Source organism: Chaetodon auriga, chromosome 15 (genome assembly GCF_051107435.1).
Source record: "Chaetodon auriga isolate fChaAug3 chromosome 15, fChaAug3.hap1, whole genome shotgun sequence".
Taxonomy (NCBI): Eukaryota; Metazoa; Chordata; class Actinopteri; order Chaetodontiformes; family Chaetodontidae; genus Chaetodon; species Chaetodon auriga.
The window spans coordinates 4,634,323-4,656,330 of NC_135088.1; the positions used below are offsets into that span (position 1 = coordinate 4,634,323).

Genomic DNA, 22,008 nt, shown 5'->3' on the forward strand with positions numbered 1-22,008 from the left:
AGCCTCGGTAGAAAACCCATTTCCTCTTCTCTCCTTCAGCTGCATCACTTGCTCACTCAGTCCTGCCATTTTTCTGAACCTTGACAAAATTCAAAGGTGCAGCTGTCATCAATAAACTGTGTGAAACATTGTTTTCATGTTCAGTTTACGTTGTTGAGCAACAGATCTGCTTTTCACTGCGTCTGTCTGTCTGCCTGCCTGTCTGTCTGTCTCACAGCTCTGCCAAAGCCAGTTAGCTCTGCTGCACTACGTCATCCATAAATACGCACAATCACTCGCTACCTTCAGGTTAAACACACACTGTGTATTTCTTCTTCTTGACCTCAGTTTGCATCCGTGAAGGATGGTCCGCTGACTGTCTGGAGTTGCACTTTGACTCATTTAGCACACAGCAGGAGGTTATCATTGTCAGACGCGCTCTCACCTCCTGGAAATACTCCGTTTGGTTTAGGTGATCGGTGGCGCCTGGGTAGAGCGTGCGGGGGGTGGGACATGATGCAACAAGTTTGCTGCAGTGGAACAACTGAGTCTTTTGCCTTTCCTTGAATTTGTCTGATGATCATTGGCTCTTAGCAACAGAAGTTCCTGAATCTCCAGGGTTAGCAAACATTTTTGTTGGTGTCTTTGTGTAAAGAACCTTCTTCTTCACCTGCAGATGTTTGGATTCTACTGGTTTTGCGCCAGTCACATATTAGAAACGTCACAAACACGTCTATCTGATCACTGTCAGCCTGCTGTGTTTGTACTGAAGAGCTGGCAGAGTGACGTGCGTTTGGGTTCTCACATGCAGCTCCTCCAGGTAATGTCTTGATAAGTCCAGGGTTGCAGTGCGTGTAGCAGCTGAACCTTGCATTCGAGCTAATGAGTAAAAGCAGAATCAGAAGCGGTGCTGCAGCTCCACACGTGCAGCAGGCGCAGTGGAGCAGCTTCTGTTGGTCACAGCAGCAGCACAGCCGCACTCTAACTGCTATTATCTGCAGTGTTGACAGCTGCAAGGGCTTGCTGTGTGCACCTGTGTGTGCATGTGGTTACTTTAGTATAAAATGGCTGATTGTGGCATGGAAACATGTCTTCAGAGGCCTTTGGCTGTTACAGGTGGTGCTGGTTGTCTGTCATCGGTCGGTGGTTTGGTTTTAACACATTGTTGGATTATGATTCCACAGCCTCACCGAAGAAAAGTGAAAAGGATACAGCAGAAGAAGAACATTCAGTGGTTTCATCTTAAATCCAGTTCTTTATTTTATAATCAAGACAAATTAACGGCACACAGTAAGTCCAATGGAAGCAGCAGCAGTGTTTGGTAGCTTTTAATAAAATGTATTTTGTGCTACTTGTGCGATTAATGCATTTACAAATGTATGTCAGCCAGTGCTTTCATATAACTCTCTAACCTGGTTATCTGGTTCGCTAATTAGCACCAACCTCCACAGGTGACTGTGCTGTCTGTACAGATGCAACATAAATGATGACTCCCTGTTCTTTCCTGTGCTTGTTCATATCTGCGTGTCTTTGAAATCCCTCCTTGTCACTCACCCTCCCTCCAAACCTCCTTCCTGCTTCTTCGCCTCCTTCCTCCATGGCAGGAACCACAGGAGGGATAAGTTTCCCCCCAACCTCTCTATAACACCTCCTGGCTTACGTCCATCATTGATCCCTATTCGACCCTCCGTTCATCCTCCTGAGCCCTATTTCTTTCCACCCCTGGACGCCTCTCACCCCTCTTCCTCTTTCATTCACCACCCCCCAAACTTAGCTGTCCTTAACTTCCCCATGACTTCATTTGTATACATATATGGCAGATATAACACAGTCTGTGCTTACTGAAAATACGTCATCTACATCATTCCCACAAATAAGAAATCCTTATATGGCTTCAGATTCGACCCACACCTCCCTTTAAAGTGTGCGGGTTGATTCATCACGGCCTTACGCCACAGCACTTGATCACCCTCATCATCCATCATGTAATCCCTCTCGGCCTCAGATTAGGGGACGGTGGTTACTTTACTGTCCAGAGAATCCAAAAATGTGCAGGCAGCAGACCGTTTTCCGGCGCCGTCTAGCTCACCCAGGCAGCGGTAACACAGGAACAGGCCAATGGGAACGCGGCGCTGCCTCCCACATTCCTGGTTGCTGCACCACCACGCTGCTGCCCTGCTATCTGTGTGCATTTGGCTCGCTGTGTGTCTGTTTATCTCCCCTTTCTGAAACACACTGGCCTGACGTAATGTTTCCACCTGACCGTGGATTGAGGTTATGCACTTGCTGCCGGGGATGCTGATGCCGGCCAACCATTCGCCACATTACATTTATCTGAGCTATATGCTGTGGGGTAGTGTTTTGATCCGACATCTGCTGCGGGTCTGACCTTCGTGATGGAGTTAGTGTTCGGATTATTCTGGCTCAGGGTTTCCTGCTTTCTCGCTCTGTGATCAGTGGGGCCAATAGATGGCAATGTTGGTAAATCGGTCGGTCCTGTCATGATGTTGGTCTGTCCATCCAACACTTCTCCAGGCAGGATATCTTGACAGCTACTTCCCAGGCTGCCATGAGATTTGGTGAATATGTTTCACTGACACAGGTCCTTATGATGAGGCCGATAGCAGTAAATATGCTGAGTTCCTCTCAGGGAGGGTGCTGGAGCTGAGCAGATGAATGTTTGCTGGGGAAAGCAGCTTGTGCAAATTTGGGTTTTTCAGCAGTCTGAGTTTAAATGGTACTCGCTCAGGCTTGCTGTTGCCCCCCCCTCACTCAGGAGATGGACACCAGTGGTCAGCCCACAGTAGTCCAGATGCTGTTAGATAGCAGTAAGCAGGTGTTGGCTCAGCCGGCCACAGAGGTGTACAGCAATATACATTTCTTTCCTTTTTATTTCAAGAACCTGCCTTTTAAACTGGGAACAGAATTTTGCATCTCTCCTGGATCTCTCAGGGAAAAGCATCACTTTGGACCACTTTCTGGTGTTTGTGATTTGGTAGATCCTGACCAGCTCAAGCTTCTCTTCTGTTGTTTGCTCGTTTGCCTGCTTCTTTACTGTGAACCAAAGTGTGGGAGCAAGTGACTGAACAACTGACTGAACAGTTGGAGCCACACTGTTAACTTGGCTAAAAATAAGACACGACAAACCTTTGATTATCTTCAGGAGAAAGATCCCCCAGCAGCAAAGGTAATAAAATATACAAATGGGAAAATGTGAACATAAACATGTAAAATAATGTGCGGTTACATAACCATGCTGCAGCTTTTCAGCTGCACTGTAGGAGGAGGTGCAGTGGATTATACACCTATATGGATGCAGTTAATTACAGTATCTACTGGTCATTAGCTTCAATATGTTCTGAAGGTGTTACAAGCTACATGAACACATATGTCAGAATAACATAGGAAAGAATGATTCATTTTCATCCCCCATTAATGTCAGATTCCCATTTTGGTCAGAACAGTATGTCGGCTAAGTATAATTTTGAGGTATTTGTACTTTACTTCAGTATTTCCATTTACTGCAACTTTATACTGAACAAATAAATGACGATGGAATATTCTAGATCAAAACAAAACTGCATTCGTCCCTGAGGGGAAATTTACAAGCTACCCAGCAGGTAAACTATATAAAGCAGTTAAATTACCTTTACAGGCTTCAGCATTAAAACGATGAACACATTAATACATCATTGATTTTAATCCAGTAATATGTAGTATTCTGATGTCATTCTGCATTATGAGTAGTTTTACTTGTGAAACTTCAAACATCTTTGGATGGTAATACTTTTGTACTTCTACTTAAACTAAATTTAAATGCTTTCACTGTAGTCTTAATGTGTAAAATAGAACATATTCTAACTCATTCAGAAATTGAAATCAGTTTGAAGTAGGTAGAAATATCACAGACTCGTTATGTTATGATCTGTTACTGTTTTTGCCAAATGTGGAAATTTGCCAAACTCAGGTCCATTGTATCTCAAATGGAGGATGCAGGTGATCATTCATGCTTTCATTTCAGTCTAACCAGACCTCAGCAGGCTGGTCATCCCTTCAAGAACTGCATCTTAACCTGCTGTTAGCTACTGGTCAAACCAAGAGTGATTCCAACACTCCTCTGGAGCTTAAGCAAAGCATGAAGGAATGACATGGGGCACCACCTCGTGAAGCCACCACTTCCAAGGCTCGATGGAAGAGTTGGGTGAATCTCCAACTGGGCAGCAGATTTAGGTGAGGGCACTGGCACTCTGCGCCCAGACTGTGTGGAACAGCACCTCCACTCTCATTTCCTGCTGTTTGACTTTGTCCTGAACACTGCTATTACTGCTGTAATGAGTAACATTAACTATGGCTGCATACCTTTTAGCTTTGCCACTTCCAGGATCTTTGTGTAGTACATGCTGGCTCAAAGACTTACTGGGGGGTTTTGGAGGAACAGTCTGATCTGAACCCGTGTGGCGTTTTGTTATCGGGCTGTTTGGTAGGCGAGTGCAGCTGTGGGACAAAGTGGCGCTAACATTTATTTATCTTCAAAGAGTGAACAGGACCAGCACCAGACCAGCTCCCACCTGGGTGACCAGTTCTCCAGGTGAGGAATGGGGATGGGGACCTTGGGACCTCAGAAACTCTCCGACTGGCCCCCAAAACAAAGGAGAAAAAAAAGATATATATATATATATAAAAAAAAAAGGAAAAAGATTTTTTTTTATCGATCTATGAGTTCAAGACAGACCAGAATATGACAGGACCTGGACTGGTTTCCCATGATGGGCATGGGATCCATCCAGTCTCACCACACACACACACACACACACACACACACACACACACACACACAGCACGACACAGCATTAAAAGCACTGAGTTTTTTTCCGTCTAACAACATTCAAAGAGCTGCAGAATATGAGACACGTTCATGATCTTTAACGTGGTTTGTGAAGCGCTGGATGAGATGAATATGGTGAACAGTGCCCTCCCTTCCCGCATCTCATTGACTGAGTCCCGCTGTAGCTGTAGGTGAAGCTGCCTCTCTCTGCCATACTGAAGCAGGTGTCCAACATGGCGAACACTGGCAGCGGCTCTCTCGCGACTATTCTCTTTTTATTCATGCTTCAAGCGGCTCTTCACAAAGGTAGGACTTTTCCCGTGATGCCTACGTGGAATGCACACTTTGCTGTCACATTTCCGGGGATGTGGACGGAGGAGAGTGGTTTTTATCAGCGGGGCAATGTGTGGACGTGCGCAGCGGAGCGTTTGGATGCACGATGTTGTTGAGCGACTAAGAAAAGCCAACTGTCCGTAAAGTTGAAATAGAGGAAAGAAACAGCAGGTTTGCGTGTGTGTGCCGTACAGGCTGCACAAACAGGCAGATACGCTGGCTAAGAATTCATCACTTTGGTCAGATCACCATTAGAAATCGCTTTGCCGCCACGCAGCTGCCAACTCTTCAATGTGGCCAATTCTGTGCGAAAAACCAAACAGACCAACGGGGTTTGGTCGCCACACAGATGCTTGAGACCTGCTTCAATGGCCGTTTGTCTGCTCAGTCCAGCAGCTCGGTTACTTTTGTGGCATGTTGTTCAGAGGGAGCCCGGACTGCTGTAAATCACAGAAAACAGCGGTGCGTTAAAGTAGAATATGCAGCAGCCCTGGCGACGTGCAGTTTGAGGATACGCTACGGCAAACTCCATTCAAAACTCGGTCAATTTAATCGGATGCCACCGAATCAAAGATTCATACACATTAGGATGTAATGCGACACGTGTCCGTAATGTTGTGTCTTTCTGGTAAATTCGGCGTAAAGACAGCTCACGAATCAGCAGTTATTTTCCATTTAATCTCAGTTTTGTACAATTCGTTCTCCGTCGACCACCCCGCTGGATTCCGGTGGGCAGACGGCTCGAACGACGGGCGAAGCCGTTATAAAAGTTTACATTTCAATGAAACAAGTGCTCCTCATTGTTTTGGATGTATGCCGAAATGATAAGCATCTCAGACTGGTCCACATTATGTCCCAAGTTACCTTCTAAAACACATGTACTCTGGCTGGTAAACGCGAGAATATTAATTCGCCTTAGTTTCCAGTTGCGTTCCGGGCTGTTTCCGTAACATCGGGAGTGGACTCGCGGTAGCATCGTGCCTGGAAACGTCAGGGGTTCGCTGGGGTGTAGTAGTCAGAGTGAGATGCTCTGAAGGAGCTGCTGGGTAACAGATAAAGCTGATGAGGGTGAATTTTGACGCGTTTGGCTCGGAAACGGTGCATTGTACTGTGAGGTGTTTGTGAGTTGGCGGGCTGCGGAACAGCCACACGTTTATTTATTGGACTGAGACGGGATAAATGGCTGTTTTCCATCCTGTCAGCGCGCTCCAGGCTCGGGCTTTGGTCATGAAGAAGACTGCTTAGAGACGCGCAGAAGGTCTGGGCTTCTTCATCTTTGCGCATTGACACGATGGACATGTCGGTGGTGAAGCAGACTCACAGTAGTCGGGGAAACGCACCCCGCACCTCACGCACACGCCGCTCCAAACTGGACACCCGCACAAACAGCTCCCACAGTTATATAACTGCTTAAACTGAGGCTTTGTGGTGAATCTGAGCACAGCTGCTGATCCACCTCGACCCCCTGTTACAGTCCGTGTTTGCGTCAAGTCAGTTCTGCCCGTGAACGGCTGCAAACATAAAGTTATTGAGCGCAAAGCGGCTCTTCATAAACCTTTTTTATGCTGAGCTGGAGCCTCTGATGGGGGGAATGACGGGGCGGCAGATGTCGACGTGTGTCACATTGTGGATTATCCAGCAGGCTTAATCCAGTACAACGTTTTATCCATTAAAATGGACGCGCGCGCTGGTCATGTTTTTCATGCGAGCAGTCCTGCAAAGCCCAGCAAACTGAACGCGGCTCTGTGCAGCTTTGGACGGGGGCCAGTGCTGCTTCACCTTCGTGGAAAAGGATCCACTGATTTCAAACAAAGCTCAGGGCACAGCTTGCACAAAGCATATCAATTATTTACCTCCAGCGCAAACTGTAGGCTCGCATCTTGCTAAGCATTGCAGGATGTTTTTCCCCTCAATGCAAATAAATGGAAGTCGGTGCTGTGATGGGAAGACTTGCACTGCAGAAGGCTGCATTAATTAATTTCAGCCCAACTATAAGTTCCATCCTGGCACCAGGCTAAACTCACACGGTCATCAAATCACACAAGTGCTCCAAATGAAATGGATTTAGCAGAAAGCATTCGCAGTCCTCTGTTTGACTGCCATTGCTCCTGTGTGAGAGGAGGACTCAGAGGAGTCGCTCTGCACCTCCACAGATAACCCTCATCCTTTGGAAATAAGTGAATAAGTGATGCGTTTTGTCAGTCTTTGGAATAAGCCTGCATGCAGAATACAGAAGTCATCTCAAGTGACTCAGACAGGAAGTTGGAATTTCCCAGGAACGAGTCTTAAAATGTCCTTGTATATTCAGATGAACTCCAGTTGGGGATGGTGTTCTTTCTTTGAGGAGATTGAACGTTCCTCCCTCTGTTTTGAGGCATAAGACAAACTTAACATTTCCTGCTATTGTTTTAATTAGGCGCAACATAAACACATTATTGCAAAATTACCAATCTAAGCACACGGACATGTAATAAAAGTCGTATATTTTTGTATCTTAATTAAGAGCTCACAAGCACGTAAGAGTCTAATTGCAGTCATTTCTTCAACTCCGACAAATAAATCGGCTTTGAATGGGCTGTGCCAGTGACCTTTTGTGTTTAGATTATCTGCCTCTTTAATGAATTCTGGCTTTATATATTCATACGTTTTAATGAAGTTTCGTTTATGCTGCAGCTTCTTTAAATGGAGACACTTTTCTCTGAGTTTAACATGCAGAAAAAGTGTTTTTGTTTCAGCTAATTGTGACTGAAATAACCGTGATAATTGTGCAGCGCCGTGATTAAAAGTGCCACGCAGGGATATTTTGTGTCCTGCTGTAATTTATTCACAGTGATATGTTATTAAAATGCACATTTTTTCAGCCCCTTTATGCTTCTGTGTGGAGATACCGAGTTCATTGTCATGTGGATTAATGCCAGGGGCGCTTTGCAGGTGTTATTGAGGAATGCTAACGCAGCGTGCTCTGACCACAAGCTTGCTGAGACTTGAGAACATGTTTAGGCAATCTATCAGTTATAGAGAGACATCTCTGCTTTCATTTTTGTGACGTTATGCAATGGGTGTGATGGTGCAGGTGGGAGCAGGGACTGAGTGTGTGTGAATGTACGTGAGCTTGACTTCAGACGTGTGGCTCTGAGCGAACGGGTCAGGTTACGTGTTTCCTGCGTGTTAGACGGTTGATTCCGGTTATTATTCGTCATGTTTGACGAAGCTGCAGCGCGCGGGGCCGTCGGTTATGTCCGTGGCGTCTGTAGATTGAAGCTTTGAGTATTTCCCTTTGATGGACAGTCTCAGATTTCAGTTGCTTGTTCTCAGAGTGCAAATAATCAGGCTTCCTTTAGCTGATGGACAGCAGTGGATCCCTTTGGAACTTATTACTTTGTAGTGGTGCAGCATGTGTTGAGTTAATCGACCTATTTCCTTCTGGCATTGTTTTTTTTGCACCTCTGTTGGCTGAGATGCAGCACGTCGTACACCTTCTCCAGGAGGTTATTCCTTTTTTACATACGGGCTTTAAAGCCGAAGCAAATGAATGGATGTTTTCTGTGTGTTTGTGGTTCTTGGCCTCAGTTCACAGCAGTCGTTACCAGTCCTGCACCAGTATCAGGAATATCACATGATGTCACTTAACGAGAGGACAATGGCTTAATGGGATTTGCTTAAATCCCTGGATTTTAGGCTGCAGTTTGCATTTCTTTACCTTAAACACAGCAGAGCTCTCAGATGTGATTGATCACGTCCACGCCCTCCGTACAGCAGCTCAGTTGATCTCTGCCTGTTTCAGCCTGTTGCCTTCCTCGTTTTAATGGACCAACAATCCAATTGTTTCCAGCTAATGATGCGGTTATCATATGAAACAGGGTGAATTGGTGCACAGGCTCAGTGTTTTCAGACCTGGTTTGGTACTTCATGAAGTAGACATGCTGAGTACTTGTGAGTAGAGTCCTAGAATGCTGTTCTTGGTGAAACAATCTCATGTACAGCACATTTATCCATTACTTTATTTTAATGCTAAGTGCTGTAGCCTCAGTGTTATTATCCAGTAGCCACTCCAGGGATGCTTGTAGCATTAGCTGCTCCGCCTGGATAGCACGTCCTTGTGAATGCTGCACACGAAGCGGTCCTACTTCTTCATAATCATGTTTGCTTGCACAGCTTTTGTGGGTATGGAGAGCAGTATTGTCTCCGTACCAAATTTCTGTTATTGTGTCAGCTGATGCTTTAAATGAGACGGCCTTATCTGCCTCACATCACACTCTGCACTGACTGTCAAGAGTCTCCGTGTTGGGAAAGTTTCCTCCCAGCAGATGATGTTTATTGTGCTAAAGTCATCACGGTTATCTGTTGCCTCTTAAACAGCTGACTGGTTATTACCATGTGCATTGTGGGTGCTAAAGAGCCGCACGGGTGCTGAATTACCTGCAGAGCTGTGCTGGAGTCGTGGTGCTCCGTAATGATCTAAATGCTGTTTTACAGACTTGTCTGCCCTGACAGAAATAATTAACTGAATAGTTTGTTTCTTTGCTCGGTCTGAAAATTGCCATTTTTATTATCACAGTGAACTGGCACAAAACATTGCCTGCGGGCGGCTTTAGTGACGGAGGAAACGTGTTTCAGACTCGGCTGAGTCCTTGTGCAGAGCGTTTGGCTGGTAGGAGCCCCGGTGATGGAAAACAGGTGTGGAAATGGACTTGTTCTCCCTCTGAACCCCCCCAGCAGCCTCTCCAGCTGTAATGAAGAACAATGGCTTTATTCCTGAAGGGAGGGGACCCTGAGTGACCCCCCCCCTCCTCCTCCTGCCCCCACCAGTGTACAGCGACTGTGCTGGCAAGCCAACAGATGACTGGGCTGGGTCGCATCTGGCCTCTGTGCACTTAGTGTAATCAAAGAGAGAAAAAAGGTTTATGGCCTACTTGTTAGTGTGCCGCCGACTGATGGGATGTCAAGTAAGCACCCTCCGATTCCAAATCTCTGGAGGGATTGAGGAGGGGGTGTTAAGGGGGTGGGCGTGGGCTGCAAGCTGGCGCTCCGAGAGCAGCCTGCTGGCCTAGGTATGGAGTCACACTGAGCTCCACGGCTTGAAAATCTGCCTATACGAGTGAAATGAGTCAAATTCAACTGACGTTTGAATATTTATGATCATATTTACATAATGTTGATGCACAAAAGGCTACTGAGGTGAATGCAAATATTTTCCAAACATCATTTGTAGGAGTCTTGTCCGATTGAGGCCTCCAGCAAGTGTGTTAAAAAAAAAGACGAGTTTAAGAAATCAGAAAATCTCATTTAAGAGTCAGAACGGCCGAGAACGCGTCCAGGTGGGCGTTACAAGGCTGTGCTGCTTTAATTCAGAGGCTGAAGTGAACTTTTATATGTCGTGAGCAGCTTTATTCTCCATGCAAACATCGCCGGACAGTTTAGAGTTTTAAGGTTTATCAGGTTTCTCATCTTGGGCTTAATAACAAAAACCTCAAACCTTTTCCTTTTTCTCAAATTTTACTTTATTTCAGTCTTCCATTTCAAACGTGGAAATTTCTTGTCAGGGTTGGAATTTATTAGCATTTTTTGGTCGGGTCAGTTCGCCTGCAGCTTTGATCATCAGGCCAGACTATGGTTAGTTTGTGGTTTGGGTTTTCATGACCCCCAGAGGATGAATCCTTGTTATCTGTGTCACCAAACTGTCCTTCCTCCAGTGCCTCCAGCTCATGTTGTGCTCCAGTCAGACTGTGCAGCAGAGAGCTCTGTGGGCTCTGATGTTATTTAGAAGCCGTGGTCCCTGCTGCAGCCGGGGTCCAGTTCAGTTTTTGTGGTCTGACGATGTTCAAACCACACGAAGGTAGAAGCTTTAATATAATCCCATTAAGTGAGATTGGATGGGTTCAGATTGAGTTCAAATTGGCAAACCACCAATCAGTGTTCCATCAGCAGGCTGCCAACTGGAAACACACTTTCCACATCCTGAAATCTACCTGAAAAGAGACGAGTTTTCACCCAACATGGCTTTTTCTATTCTGCCTCATGGAGAAACAATGAGGAAAAAAAACCCCCCAAAACCTGTGGCCTTTTATTGTGAAGCACAAGAAGGAGCCCCGGCAACATCAGAGAGCAGCCTCAGGCAGGTGGATGTGCCCCGAGCCTCTGACACATGGAAGCAGGCCTGACCAAAGGCAGACGATGAGGATAACACACACACACACACACACACACACACACACACACACACACACACACACGCTGTATGTGATCACAAGCCAAAAGGAAAAAAATCTGTAACATAAGAGAAAAAAACGTGACCACAGAAGAAAAGAACAACGTAAATTTCCGCTGTTGAACTTTTGGATTCGATTCAAAACGAGCCGTTTGATGAAGAAAGTTTCCTCACATTTTAAGTACCAGTATGGCTGCTGTGGTATCGTTAATGTTGGAAATGAAAAAGGCGTTTAACGGTCCTGCTGCAGACGAAGACCTCCGTGCGTCTTCCTCACATCGATGCAGGATTTAAAGAGTACTTTTATACTGGAGACGATTAAATTGTTTTGTGGCTGCTGGTAAAAACCTCCTCACTTTAACTTTCCAACACCGGCTTTTATTTGTGTCACAGCAGGAAGAATGGAGTCTGTATTTCTGTTTATTTAACAGACCTCAAGTCTGTAATAAATGTAACATTTTCATTTCGGTCAAAGGAAACCCAAAACTGACCTCGTGTTTGCCTGTTGTATATTCAGTATAATGCACATTTTCACAGCAATAATTGTTCATTCACCAGTCGTTTCCCCTTTATTGTGGCTGATTTTGGATCAGTGTGACGTACCGTCAGTAAAACTCTACTTAGATGTTTCACAGTAAAATCTCTCATCTGCTCGGGGAGTTTAGTTTCAATGCTGCAAGAAGACTGAATGAAAACAGTGATTGTGATAGAAAAGAAAATGTTGGAAATGTACATATTCTTTCATTATTAATCCTAATTTTTAGATGAACCACAGATGAATTGCAGATTATTTCAGCCATAATGTGGAGGGTCGCTGGAGGAGCTCTGATAGCAGGAACACGCCGATGCCCTCTTACATACGTGTGGTTGACTAATCTAATCCTTCGTCCCGAGTGAACCTTTGTCCGTCGCAGCCAGGAGTGTTTTCCATTTTGCTTTTCGAATTTACAAAAGACAACAAGTGGCCTTTGATTGCTCTTTTCCTCCCAGTTTGAGGCCTTCATCATCTTGCTCTGCCGCCGAGTCGCAGGGAGGCATCACTTGCTGTAATTGGGCCCATTTTGCCTGCATTCATAGATACAATGCCGAGTTCAACAATGAATGAATAAGGAATCAATGCATATCATTTGTGCTTTCAACCAAATAAACAATACAGCTGGTGTAATCATCGGAGGGGAAATGAATGCCCTTCTGAATACAATGCAGGTATGCATCAGCCATTTCCAGCACAGTAGGCTTGAGTGGTCTGGGTTCTCCCATCTTTCATTTTACATAACACTCCAGCTTGTATTACATTTCAGTGAATTTGCTCCTGATGAGACCCTTCAGGCTGTTACACCGTCTCCTGTGGAACCGGATCGCCTCTCCCCGCTCTGCTCAGTTCCCGTCCTTTGTCTCACCCATTGTAACTCCGCCTTGACTGATATTTTCTGCACTAATTCCAGACAATCGCTGCACAATAATGCGCCAGCTCAGTTTCTTTGTGTCCCAGTTGGACGATGCGGAGGAGAATCTTACCTGCAGGAGAACAATGGGGTCCCCGCTCGTCCAAAAGTTGTGGATTGCAAGTGTGTGAAGTGCCGCTTGATTTTATTCAGTGTCACGATCTGATTCTCTGTGAACTCGTAACAACACAGAAACAAAACCGTCCTGAGTGATTTTGCTTCTTCATCCGGGACGAACGCTGAGCTCGAACATCTTGTCTTTATTAGCATTGGACTTTTGCTGCAGTGTCCTATCATCTGACATCATCTAGAGTGTTGGCCAATCAAAATCATCACCATCATATTCGTGTCACTCTTCATAGCTGAGGCTTCTCGCCTGTGACGTCCTCCGTAGTGCTCGTTTCCTGTCAGAAGATGGCTGGAGGGCCTTTTCACACCTGAAGGTGTGAACCAAGGTTCACAGTTTTGTTACATGTGACATTGCAGTTGTGCGAGCGCACTAAAGAAATGTAGCTGACATCCTCACATCCTGTTGTCATCGCCTACACGAGCAGTGCCTCCTTGTACCTGCAGTTGATTGGTCGGGCGTGCGGCGTCTCAGAAAACACTTCAAAAGTTTCAGATTGTTTGTTTGTTTACCAGCGGAGCAGCTCATTTTGTGTTGCTGCTTTGTTTTTTTTGTTTTTTCTTCCCCAGGTGTGATCAGATCAGGGTTCGACCATTTGGTCCAGAGGTTTCGGATGAAACTCTGACAGTGAGGACCAAATGAGGAAGGTGTGAACAGATCCTAGAACACATGAGATGAGTGGATTCGTCAGTGAGGCAGTTGTGATGCCGTTGTGATTTAAGATTCGTCGGAGCCGGCTCGCTCCTGGTCGAGGTGCTGTCGCCTTCCAATATGAAAAACAGTAAAAGCAAAAATGGCACGTTGGCATCAGAGATGGTCCTTTTCCCAGTGAGTCTGTTCAACATTTAGAACAGTAAGAATTGGCAGCAAACATCTCATTGATAAAGAGCAGAAAGAGGATGTTCAGTGTGCAGCGCCTGCGGTGGAATGCTATGCACGCCGCGAGCCAAGGCTCTGCGCTGTTTGGCCTTCTGTCGTCGAGTATGTCTATGCAAAGATTTGACCGTGAATGAGTAGCATTGTGTTTATTATGACTTTTACTGTAAGTCTTAACTCGACCTTGTCTTCTGTAACAGATGTGAGTATATGGATACTTAAAATAAGAAGCAGTGTTTTCATCGACACACTGCATGGAGCCATGGGTAAAGGCCTTTATATAACCACTGAGCAAACACTGAAATGTACAGAGACTTATTAATAAACTCTTGCATCTGCCTGTCAAACTACGTGCAGGAAATAGGTGTACATTCGGTTTGTTTATCTCCCAGAACACAATTAATCAGGCCCTCGAAACAACAATATTTCCGCAAGTAGGACAAACCGCCCCCTGCTCTCCATCAGCTCTGATCCGACAGACTTTGAATCCAGTTCACTCTGTATGTCCTCTCATGCTCCTGCTTGAAGACGGCGTGCCGAAGCGTTCAAAGAGTATGAATATTTTAAACAGATGACTCTGCAATCAACAGAAATAGGAAAAACCTCCTCGCTGAGTCTCATCCTTCGATGGACCCATTGATAGATGCTCTAATTCTATTCTGCTCCAGTTTGTCGAGTTGATTTCAGTGTTTTGTATCTGCTTTTGGTTTCACTTGTTTACAATCAAAATGGGAGTTCTTCTGTTGACTCACCCCCCAGTGCTTCCATCCAACAAGCACTCAGGGAGAAATCACATCCAGCGGGAGGCACAGGCACCAATTTGTCTACCAAAGGGAGCAAAGTGCCTGCACATCATGCTCCCGTACAGCTGGAGTGGACGGACAGCCCAGACCTCTTTTACCAGGTCACGGCTCTTTGCTGTTTGACCTCGGGACACGCTCTTATGCTGAAATAGTTGTCTGTCCTTCCGTCCATTAGAAGTTCTTTGGGAGCAGCGTTGGGCAAGTTTCTTTCAACATGTAATCCATATTACTGGTTACCGTCATTTAAAAGTAATACCTTACTTTATTGCTGTTTGTGTGGAGTAATCCGTGACTGGTAACGCTACTTTTGTAATGATAATGCTATCGCTAGCATAGCCTCAGCATCACCTGGCCTCTGTGACAGCGCCAGCTTACCTCATGATTGCCTTTGACTGTTGTTCCGACGTCTTTTCAGTCCGTGTGCAGGCTCACGTTTTGTGACCTGAAGCCTTTATTTACGCTGTTTTTTGACAAAATGCGCATAAAAGCGAGTAAAAAGGCGCTGAATGAATATAGTGATTAACATCTACCTGTGCAGCTCTCTGGACGAGACGGCGTACATTTCCATTGTGATGTTAGTGTGTTGAACGTGGTGGTTTATGTTGCTGGTTGTCAGTTTGTGCTGGTTTGTAGTTTCTTACTTCTTGTCTCCTGTGGTGAATTTTATTAAAGATTGTCATTGCTTACAGCCGCTCACTGCTCAATATCTGGCAGTAACGTGTAACACAATATGTGAATTGTAATAATTGTATTTTTTTTATTTTGTTGCTGGGAAAGGAAATAAATTGCTGTGATGCTTTACTCTGACACTGTTAGGGAGCGTGACTGTGTCTAACCGCTGTGGGTTTACCTTCGCCCGGCGCTTAATGAGTAATGTTTCTACTTTCCTTTAATTATCCACTGACAGTAGACGAGATGCAGTGCAGCCAGGAGACGCTTTGCTCTGTGTAGGAGGTGGAAGACTTTCTGTGAGATGTAGGACATCACCAGCTGAACTTGAAATAAACCATCCACACCGAGACGAAGTGTCTCCAGTCGAAATTTGTGAAGACGTGAACGTGACACGTCGATGGACGGCGGTGTATGCGTGTCGTGGGGCTTGACTTTGCCTTCTCCACCGGCATCAACGCGCCGAACGTAAACACTGGATGCAGCTTTAAATGAGCTCAAGTGTTCGGCTGGAACACCAGCAGCAGCTCTTTATTTTGGGGTTGCAGAAGGTTGCTTGAAACACGAAGGGAAGGTCTGTGTCTCCGGCTGAAAATAGGAGTGAAAGAATCCGGCCGGGTTTCCAAAGCAGTTCCTGCTGCTTTGAAGTGTGTAGTATTTGTTGGGCTTCACTTGGCTGTCAGATTAATACCTTCTCGACTGAAAATGAAAATGGGTGAAGGAGCAGTTAATCCGCATAAGAATATTTTTTGAGGATGAGAAGCTGCGAGTCTAGCAAACTGTCTGCGTATTGATTGGTTGTCTGGCATTGCAGAGTTGGCCTGACATGCTGGGATCGTCTAATTCCCTCCACACCGCTGATTGCTGAACAGAATTTTGGCTTATCTTAACATTGTTTGAGCTATCGGTTATGATGATACAATACCTGTAAAGCAGAACTGCTGAAAGGCTGCTGACCTTTGAAGCTGTTTACTCCATGTGGCTGTTTTCCATTAATAATTGATCAGTGATGAAGTGATGTTTACTGAGGAGGTCAATGCTGCCAGCTTCACCTTCATGAAGTGCTTTACAGGTGCACTGAAGCTAACTGAAGGGACAAAACCTGATAGAACCAGGACTGTTTGGCAGTTCTAAGCATTATATATTCATCTGGTCCATCCTCAAAGGCAGACATGGTCAGAAAAGTGACGGATGGCAGAAGAAGAGATGTTCAAATGGTCTGTTACACCTCTGCACACCTGTCCAGCTGTCATCATGTCTGAAATTCGCAAACGCATGATTCCACTGTTATACAGAGAATAATGGGGGGCAAGTCGCTGAAGTTCAGATGCTTTCCAAGCCGGTTGGAGCGGCCTCTGCAGTTTAAGCTGAGCAGACATGGTGTAGACATGAGGCCGGGTGGCGCCGCAGAGTATCCGGGACTCAAGGACGCTTTAAAGATGCATGCGAGCGGTGAGGATGAACCAGAACAGTGAAGTTAGAGGCTGGACAGCCGAACGCTGAGCTGAAACTCGCTGTACGGCGTCTGTAAAGCAGAAGGATGATAATTCTCTGCGGGCACATCAATGTGAGCGACCCCTGTTCCTCTGAGTACAAGTCGTGGACACAGTGTAGACAGAAGTAGAATTACAGTATGGGAAAACTTCCATGTCTGCTACAGGACATATGTATTATATATTAGACGATTGTCTTAGCTGTCAGAGTTTCCAGATTTGGTTTGACCATGAGCCGGTTGAACCTTGTCAGTCGGCGCACGGTGACTTCAGCAGTTCATGATCTGAATGTGTTGATGTCAGATTTGAAATCTGAGACAACGCGCCGCCACCTACGTCGCCACTTAGTGAGCTCCTGTCACTGCACATCCTCCGAGTCAACTCTGACCCGTTGAGCCATGCGAGCAAAGGATGGAGCTTTTCTCCGTGTACATTATATTACCTCCCACACCAGGATGATTGGCCAATAATTGTAGCTTAGAAGGCTCTATTAGTGCTTCTTGAAAGCCCTATTACACCATTATACCTCACACAGGGGGTCATTTTTTTCATATATCAGACATAAACGTCCGCTAAGTGAGGCAGGAATATGCTCTTGTGCCAAGTTTATACTTAAAGTCTGAGGGAGGCCAAAGTCTAAAGACCTCCTATTGATTACGATGAAGACTGCGCTCATTTGGCCTCACTGCTCAGTCTGATTGTGCCACCAGAAGTTGGTAAACAGCGAAGCTAACCCGTTCCAACCTCTTCATCTATGCAAATTCACCACAGCACCGCAGCTGTATCTGCTGTACCGTTCAGAGTCCAGTCAAAGCGAAAGAGTTCACACCTGGCCCTCGTCTTTTTCAGGAATTTTTTGGGGACTCGCATAGATGCACCTTTGTGATGCCATTGTTTGGCCTCTTCCTCACCCCTGAACGTGGTGACATGGTTCCCAGCTGTAGATAAAATGGACACAGGAGTATCAGGTCACTTCAGCTTGAACCCAATCAGTTTGTTTTTAGAATCAGCTTCTTACTGGTGTTGATGGAAAGGTGGAGGACCGTCACTTGAACAGTACGTTAAAGCAGTCGATTTGTTTACATACACTCTTACAAAGCTGTATTTGAGAAGCTGAAAGCATCAAATGTTCGCTCCGTCATCAGCATGTAAATATCATCTTTTATTTTCAATTTGTTTTTAATCAATCGCCTGTTTCACCGTCCATAGACGATCGTTACGTCTGACGCATGGCACCCTGACATCAGTGTTTTAATCAGCTGGATCACATTTACGTCGAAGCAGCTGTAAATATGTAAGAAAAACTGTCGTGTGATTGCTGATGTCCAGCGTGCCAGAGATGTGAGCGCAATTCCAATCCACTGGACGCTAACGCAGCCGTTACTCCACAGTGAGATTTGTTTATGAGGGCTGAACGGTTGAACGAATCGGTAATCAACTGGTGATTAGTTTTTCTGTTTTTCTCTTTAAATCTGGTCAAATATTCTGTGGTCGGTCAATAATCTAAAAAAAAAAAAGAAGGAGCACAGTGTGAAAGAGCACATCAGACAGTAAAAATCAATTCATTGCGTCCTCTGTCATCCACAGATGGTGCCACTTCAATCTCCTTTCTATTTTGTCACGCTAATGTGCTGAAAGATGACAAGGGTGGGTCATCTCGCAGCAAAAATAGCAAAGGCTGAGTTTGACGGCCATGTCGCTCTGCTTCTATTTTGTCACACTAATGTTTTGAAAAATGACAACTGTGGGTCATTTCAGAGGAGAAATGGCAAAGGTAGTAGACTGTGACTGCAGGTCCGGCACTGCTGCGGGGTTCCAGCCCCCGCCGTCCTCTGGAAGAGGGCCCTGAACGTCTCATGTAGGACTCTAACACACTGTCCATTAATCACTCGGAGTCACGTTAATAATTCAAAGCTGTGAGCTCTCTTCTTAAGTCATAAACGCAGATACCATCTGTGCAGCGAGTAATGAACGTACAGTCCTGAAATCTGAGTAAGATCCTTTCCCCTGAAATAGATTAGTCAATCAATCGATCAGGTGATCGAAAGGAAATCAATCTGCAACTGTTCTGATAATTGATTTATGATTTCAGCCATTTTTTGGGACTGCTGGACTGGCTTTTGGGAACCTATGATTAGAATTTTCACCGTTTTTTTTTTTTTTTTTTTTTACCTTTTGTAATCTAATCGATGAATCGTGAGAATAATCACAGATTAATCAATAAGAACAATAATGGGCAGTTGCAGCTGTATTTGATCAGTTTTTTGCTGCACATGCACAGAAAACGTTAGTGGATCAATAAACTCTAAGTGTGAGGATGTGATCCAGGTAGAGGTGTGAAAAAAACACCGTTCTGCTGACTTCTGTGAACATTTCATCTTTCAGAAGGTTTTTTTTTTATGACTTTGAGTCTAAGGACAGTGATTCATTAGCAAGCACTGCTGAACCGAGCTGAGGAGTTCTGCCTTTGACTGCATGGTTGTTTTAATTAAATATCAAAATGACCACAATTAATCAGCAGACAACAGGCTTATTGAGTTCTTGATTTAAAGCCTTCACCCGCTCCACCCTTCACTTATTAAAGATGGCTGCAACAGAGCATTAATTGAAATGAAGATTGAATAACGGAGCCTGTGATGGACTTGTGACCCGTCCAGGATGTCTCTCCCCCTCGCCCGGTGCATGCTGGGATTGCTGCTCCAAACGCTCACCTCCAGCTCGCTGCGTTCGGGCCTGTTGTGTTCGATAGTTTCTCCTTTAAATCAGCGTTTTGCCGGTTTTCTCTGTTGCTGCTTGTGTTAATACACTTTTACCAACATCTGCTCCTTTGCTGTTAAACAAATAAAAAGAGACTTTTCCAGAAAAACACATTTGCATGTCTCCAAGGCGAAGAGCTGGACTTCTGACTGAATCTCATTATATCACGTCTCTGTCCATTCTCAGCTGCACAGACGCTTTCCTCGCTCCACATTCTGCCTCTTTCCCAAAGCGACTGCTCCAATCAGATTCTCCGCTGGGCCCCAGAAACTCTTCAGTTGGTCCTGACCTCTTCATATACAGCTGCCCTGCCTCTCTGCCAGCAGCGCATGAGCAGCATAACACATTGATGAATGCTGATTTGCCAGCACTTATAGACTGAGCATGTATTAGCATCAAAATGTGATGTTATTCATTCAAACTGCAGAAGAATTCGATGTCCACCTGCTGGCCGTGTCTGTGATTAAGGCCTGCCATCCTGGGAAGGCTTTAGGACTCTGTGGAGAAGCAGATTCTGCTGGTCAACAGGATGAAAACTTCAGGTTTTGATGAGTTTATGGAGCTCAGCGCTCACGTGGAGCCTCCCGTCGTGCCGCACAGATTGAAGCTGCTGGGGCAAGAAGCAGCGTTTTGCAGAAGCTGACGCAGCCACTTCCTATATGAGCTTGAGTTGGTGCCAGCGAGTAATTTAGCACGGCTTAGAGACTGACAATGTGTTTCCCACTGAAATTAATGAGCGCTGGGAACAATTGGACTTTGTTTAATGGAAGTTTAGCTCGAACGAAAAACTTGGAGAATTTAAAAGGGCCTCTGCTGTTCTTGTGGGCCGTGAATGCTGACGGTCGAGGCGAGGGTTCAACACCAGAGACGTTCAGGTAAACAGGAAGCTCGTGCCGTCGTCGCTGCGTCACGGGCCGTCTTTAGGACGAGCGTGTGCGGGTGCTGCTCGGCCTCGCCGTCGTGCAGAAGGTGTTGGGTGGTGTTGGCTTTGAAAGGCCTGTTTTTCAGAGGTTGTTTTGTCGGTAACCAGCAGAGTTCTGTTAGTTTTCCAGAGGCTCGTATGACCATCAAGGCCAGTGAGGATGTGTTCTCTGTATTTATTCTTTAAGGTTATTTCATTCATTAATTTCCTTGTTTTGTGTGAATTTAGGCGTCTTATCCGGCCTAATACCAGACCCGTGACCTTCCCCAGCGTTTCTCAAGTCCTGCAGGAAGTTTACATTTCACAGTCGAGCACGTGCTGCTTTATATAAGCTGATCCAAGTGTTTCTGGCTCATTTGTTTCAAACTGGATCAATTTAAGGTCACTCAATTAATAAATGAATATTGGTTTTAGCATTTTTCCTCCAGACTTTCGGCTTTGAAACAGCGTCCTGGATGTAAAAGTTCAACAAATATGGCTCAACAGTTTACTGAATACTGAAAACATGAGCGTCTGAAGTCGTCTTTGAGGGCGGCGAGCTCGTGTTGAGGGGACCGTGGTTGTTTTTAAAGACTATCACCGTGGTCGTGAACGTTGCAGATGTCGATCCGGCGTGGAATTTAAAGTCTCCTGTTGTCAGTGGCAGGAATTTCATATGAGACGAGTTAAACGTGAGGGAAACTGGTGAGATGGAGCGATTCGTTTTCACGCCAGTCAAATCGGGTTCAGAGTCAGAGAGAAGCAGCTCCGACACGCCGGCGAGGTCGTCCTGTCCTCACCTACGAGCTGCTTCAGAAGGAGCTTTCTGCCTTTCTTCTGCTTCAGTGGAGAATTAATTCTTGACGTTGAATAATTTCATTCATTTATCAAATGAAAATGACAAATCTCCACCTCAGCCGTCCGCTTTAAGGCATCTGTCATCATGTTTTTGGGGCCTTTTCTGGACTAAACATGAATTAGTGCTGAGAATACTCTGGACTTCAACGCTGATGTGTTTGAATCTGTGAAATACATGTTGTTTTTAAGACAACAGATACGAAGAAAATGCTGTTTTTGTGGTGATGTATTGAGTTTTCAAAGGTTTTGTTTTTCCGTGGCCGCGCTGCATCCGGCATGCTTAAAACTCGGTTGCTTTCTTTTCTTGGTTGAAGTCAAATGTCTTGATTCGTTCATGCAGATTCTGTCATCTGATGTATTTTAATGATGGCCGGCTGTATCGTAACATTAGAGGACGGCTGGTGGATCATTCAGGCCGTATTTCCAGCCCCGCGTTGCAGCCTCCCTCTGAAGGTTTGTTTTATCAAGGCTCCTGCATGTATGGCAGCACAATCAGCCCCCCCCTCAGAAACAAGGGGATTATGGTGCACCCAGGCTAGTCTTTGAGAATAATCAGTCAGACCTGTGGAGAGGCAGCCTGGTAATTTTCCCCACTCGCACCGCCATCAGTGTAGCATCACCATGTTCCTGCATGGAATAAATAGTGCATCAGTCAGCCTCAGCTCCTCATGCTGGTTTTTCATCACCTGCCTGTGTGTGCATGCATATGCATAACCTGCAGCCATCAGCGGCAG

The 22,008-nt window shown here is 45.4% G+C and overlaps 1 protein-coding gene across 10 annotated transcripts in view; it reads left to right on the forward strand.

Moving 5' to 3' along the window:
- Nucleotides 1-4,859: 4,859 nt before the first annotated feature.
- The window catches only part of cadm1a (cell adhesion molecule 1a), a 314,635-nt gene continuing 297,486 nt past the window's right edge, over nt 4,860-22,008 (forward strand). For 7 of the 10 annotated variants that reach the window (XM_076750032.1, XM_076750034.1, XM_076750036.1 and 4 more), the window contains exon 1: nt 4,883-5,110. In XM_076750032.1, coding sequence (XP_076606147.1) covers nt 5,038-5,110 — 73 coding nt within the window. In that variant the 5' untranslated portion in view covers nt 4,883-5,037. Of the gene's footprint in view, nt 5,125-22,008 lie in introns of all 10 variants that reach the window. The other 3 variants (XM_076750040.1, XM_076750041.1, XM_076750042.1) reach the window with 2 other exon arrangements.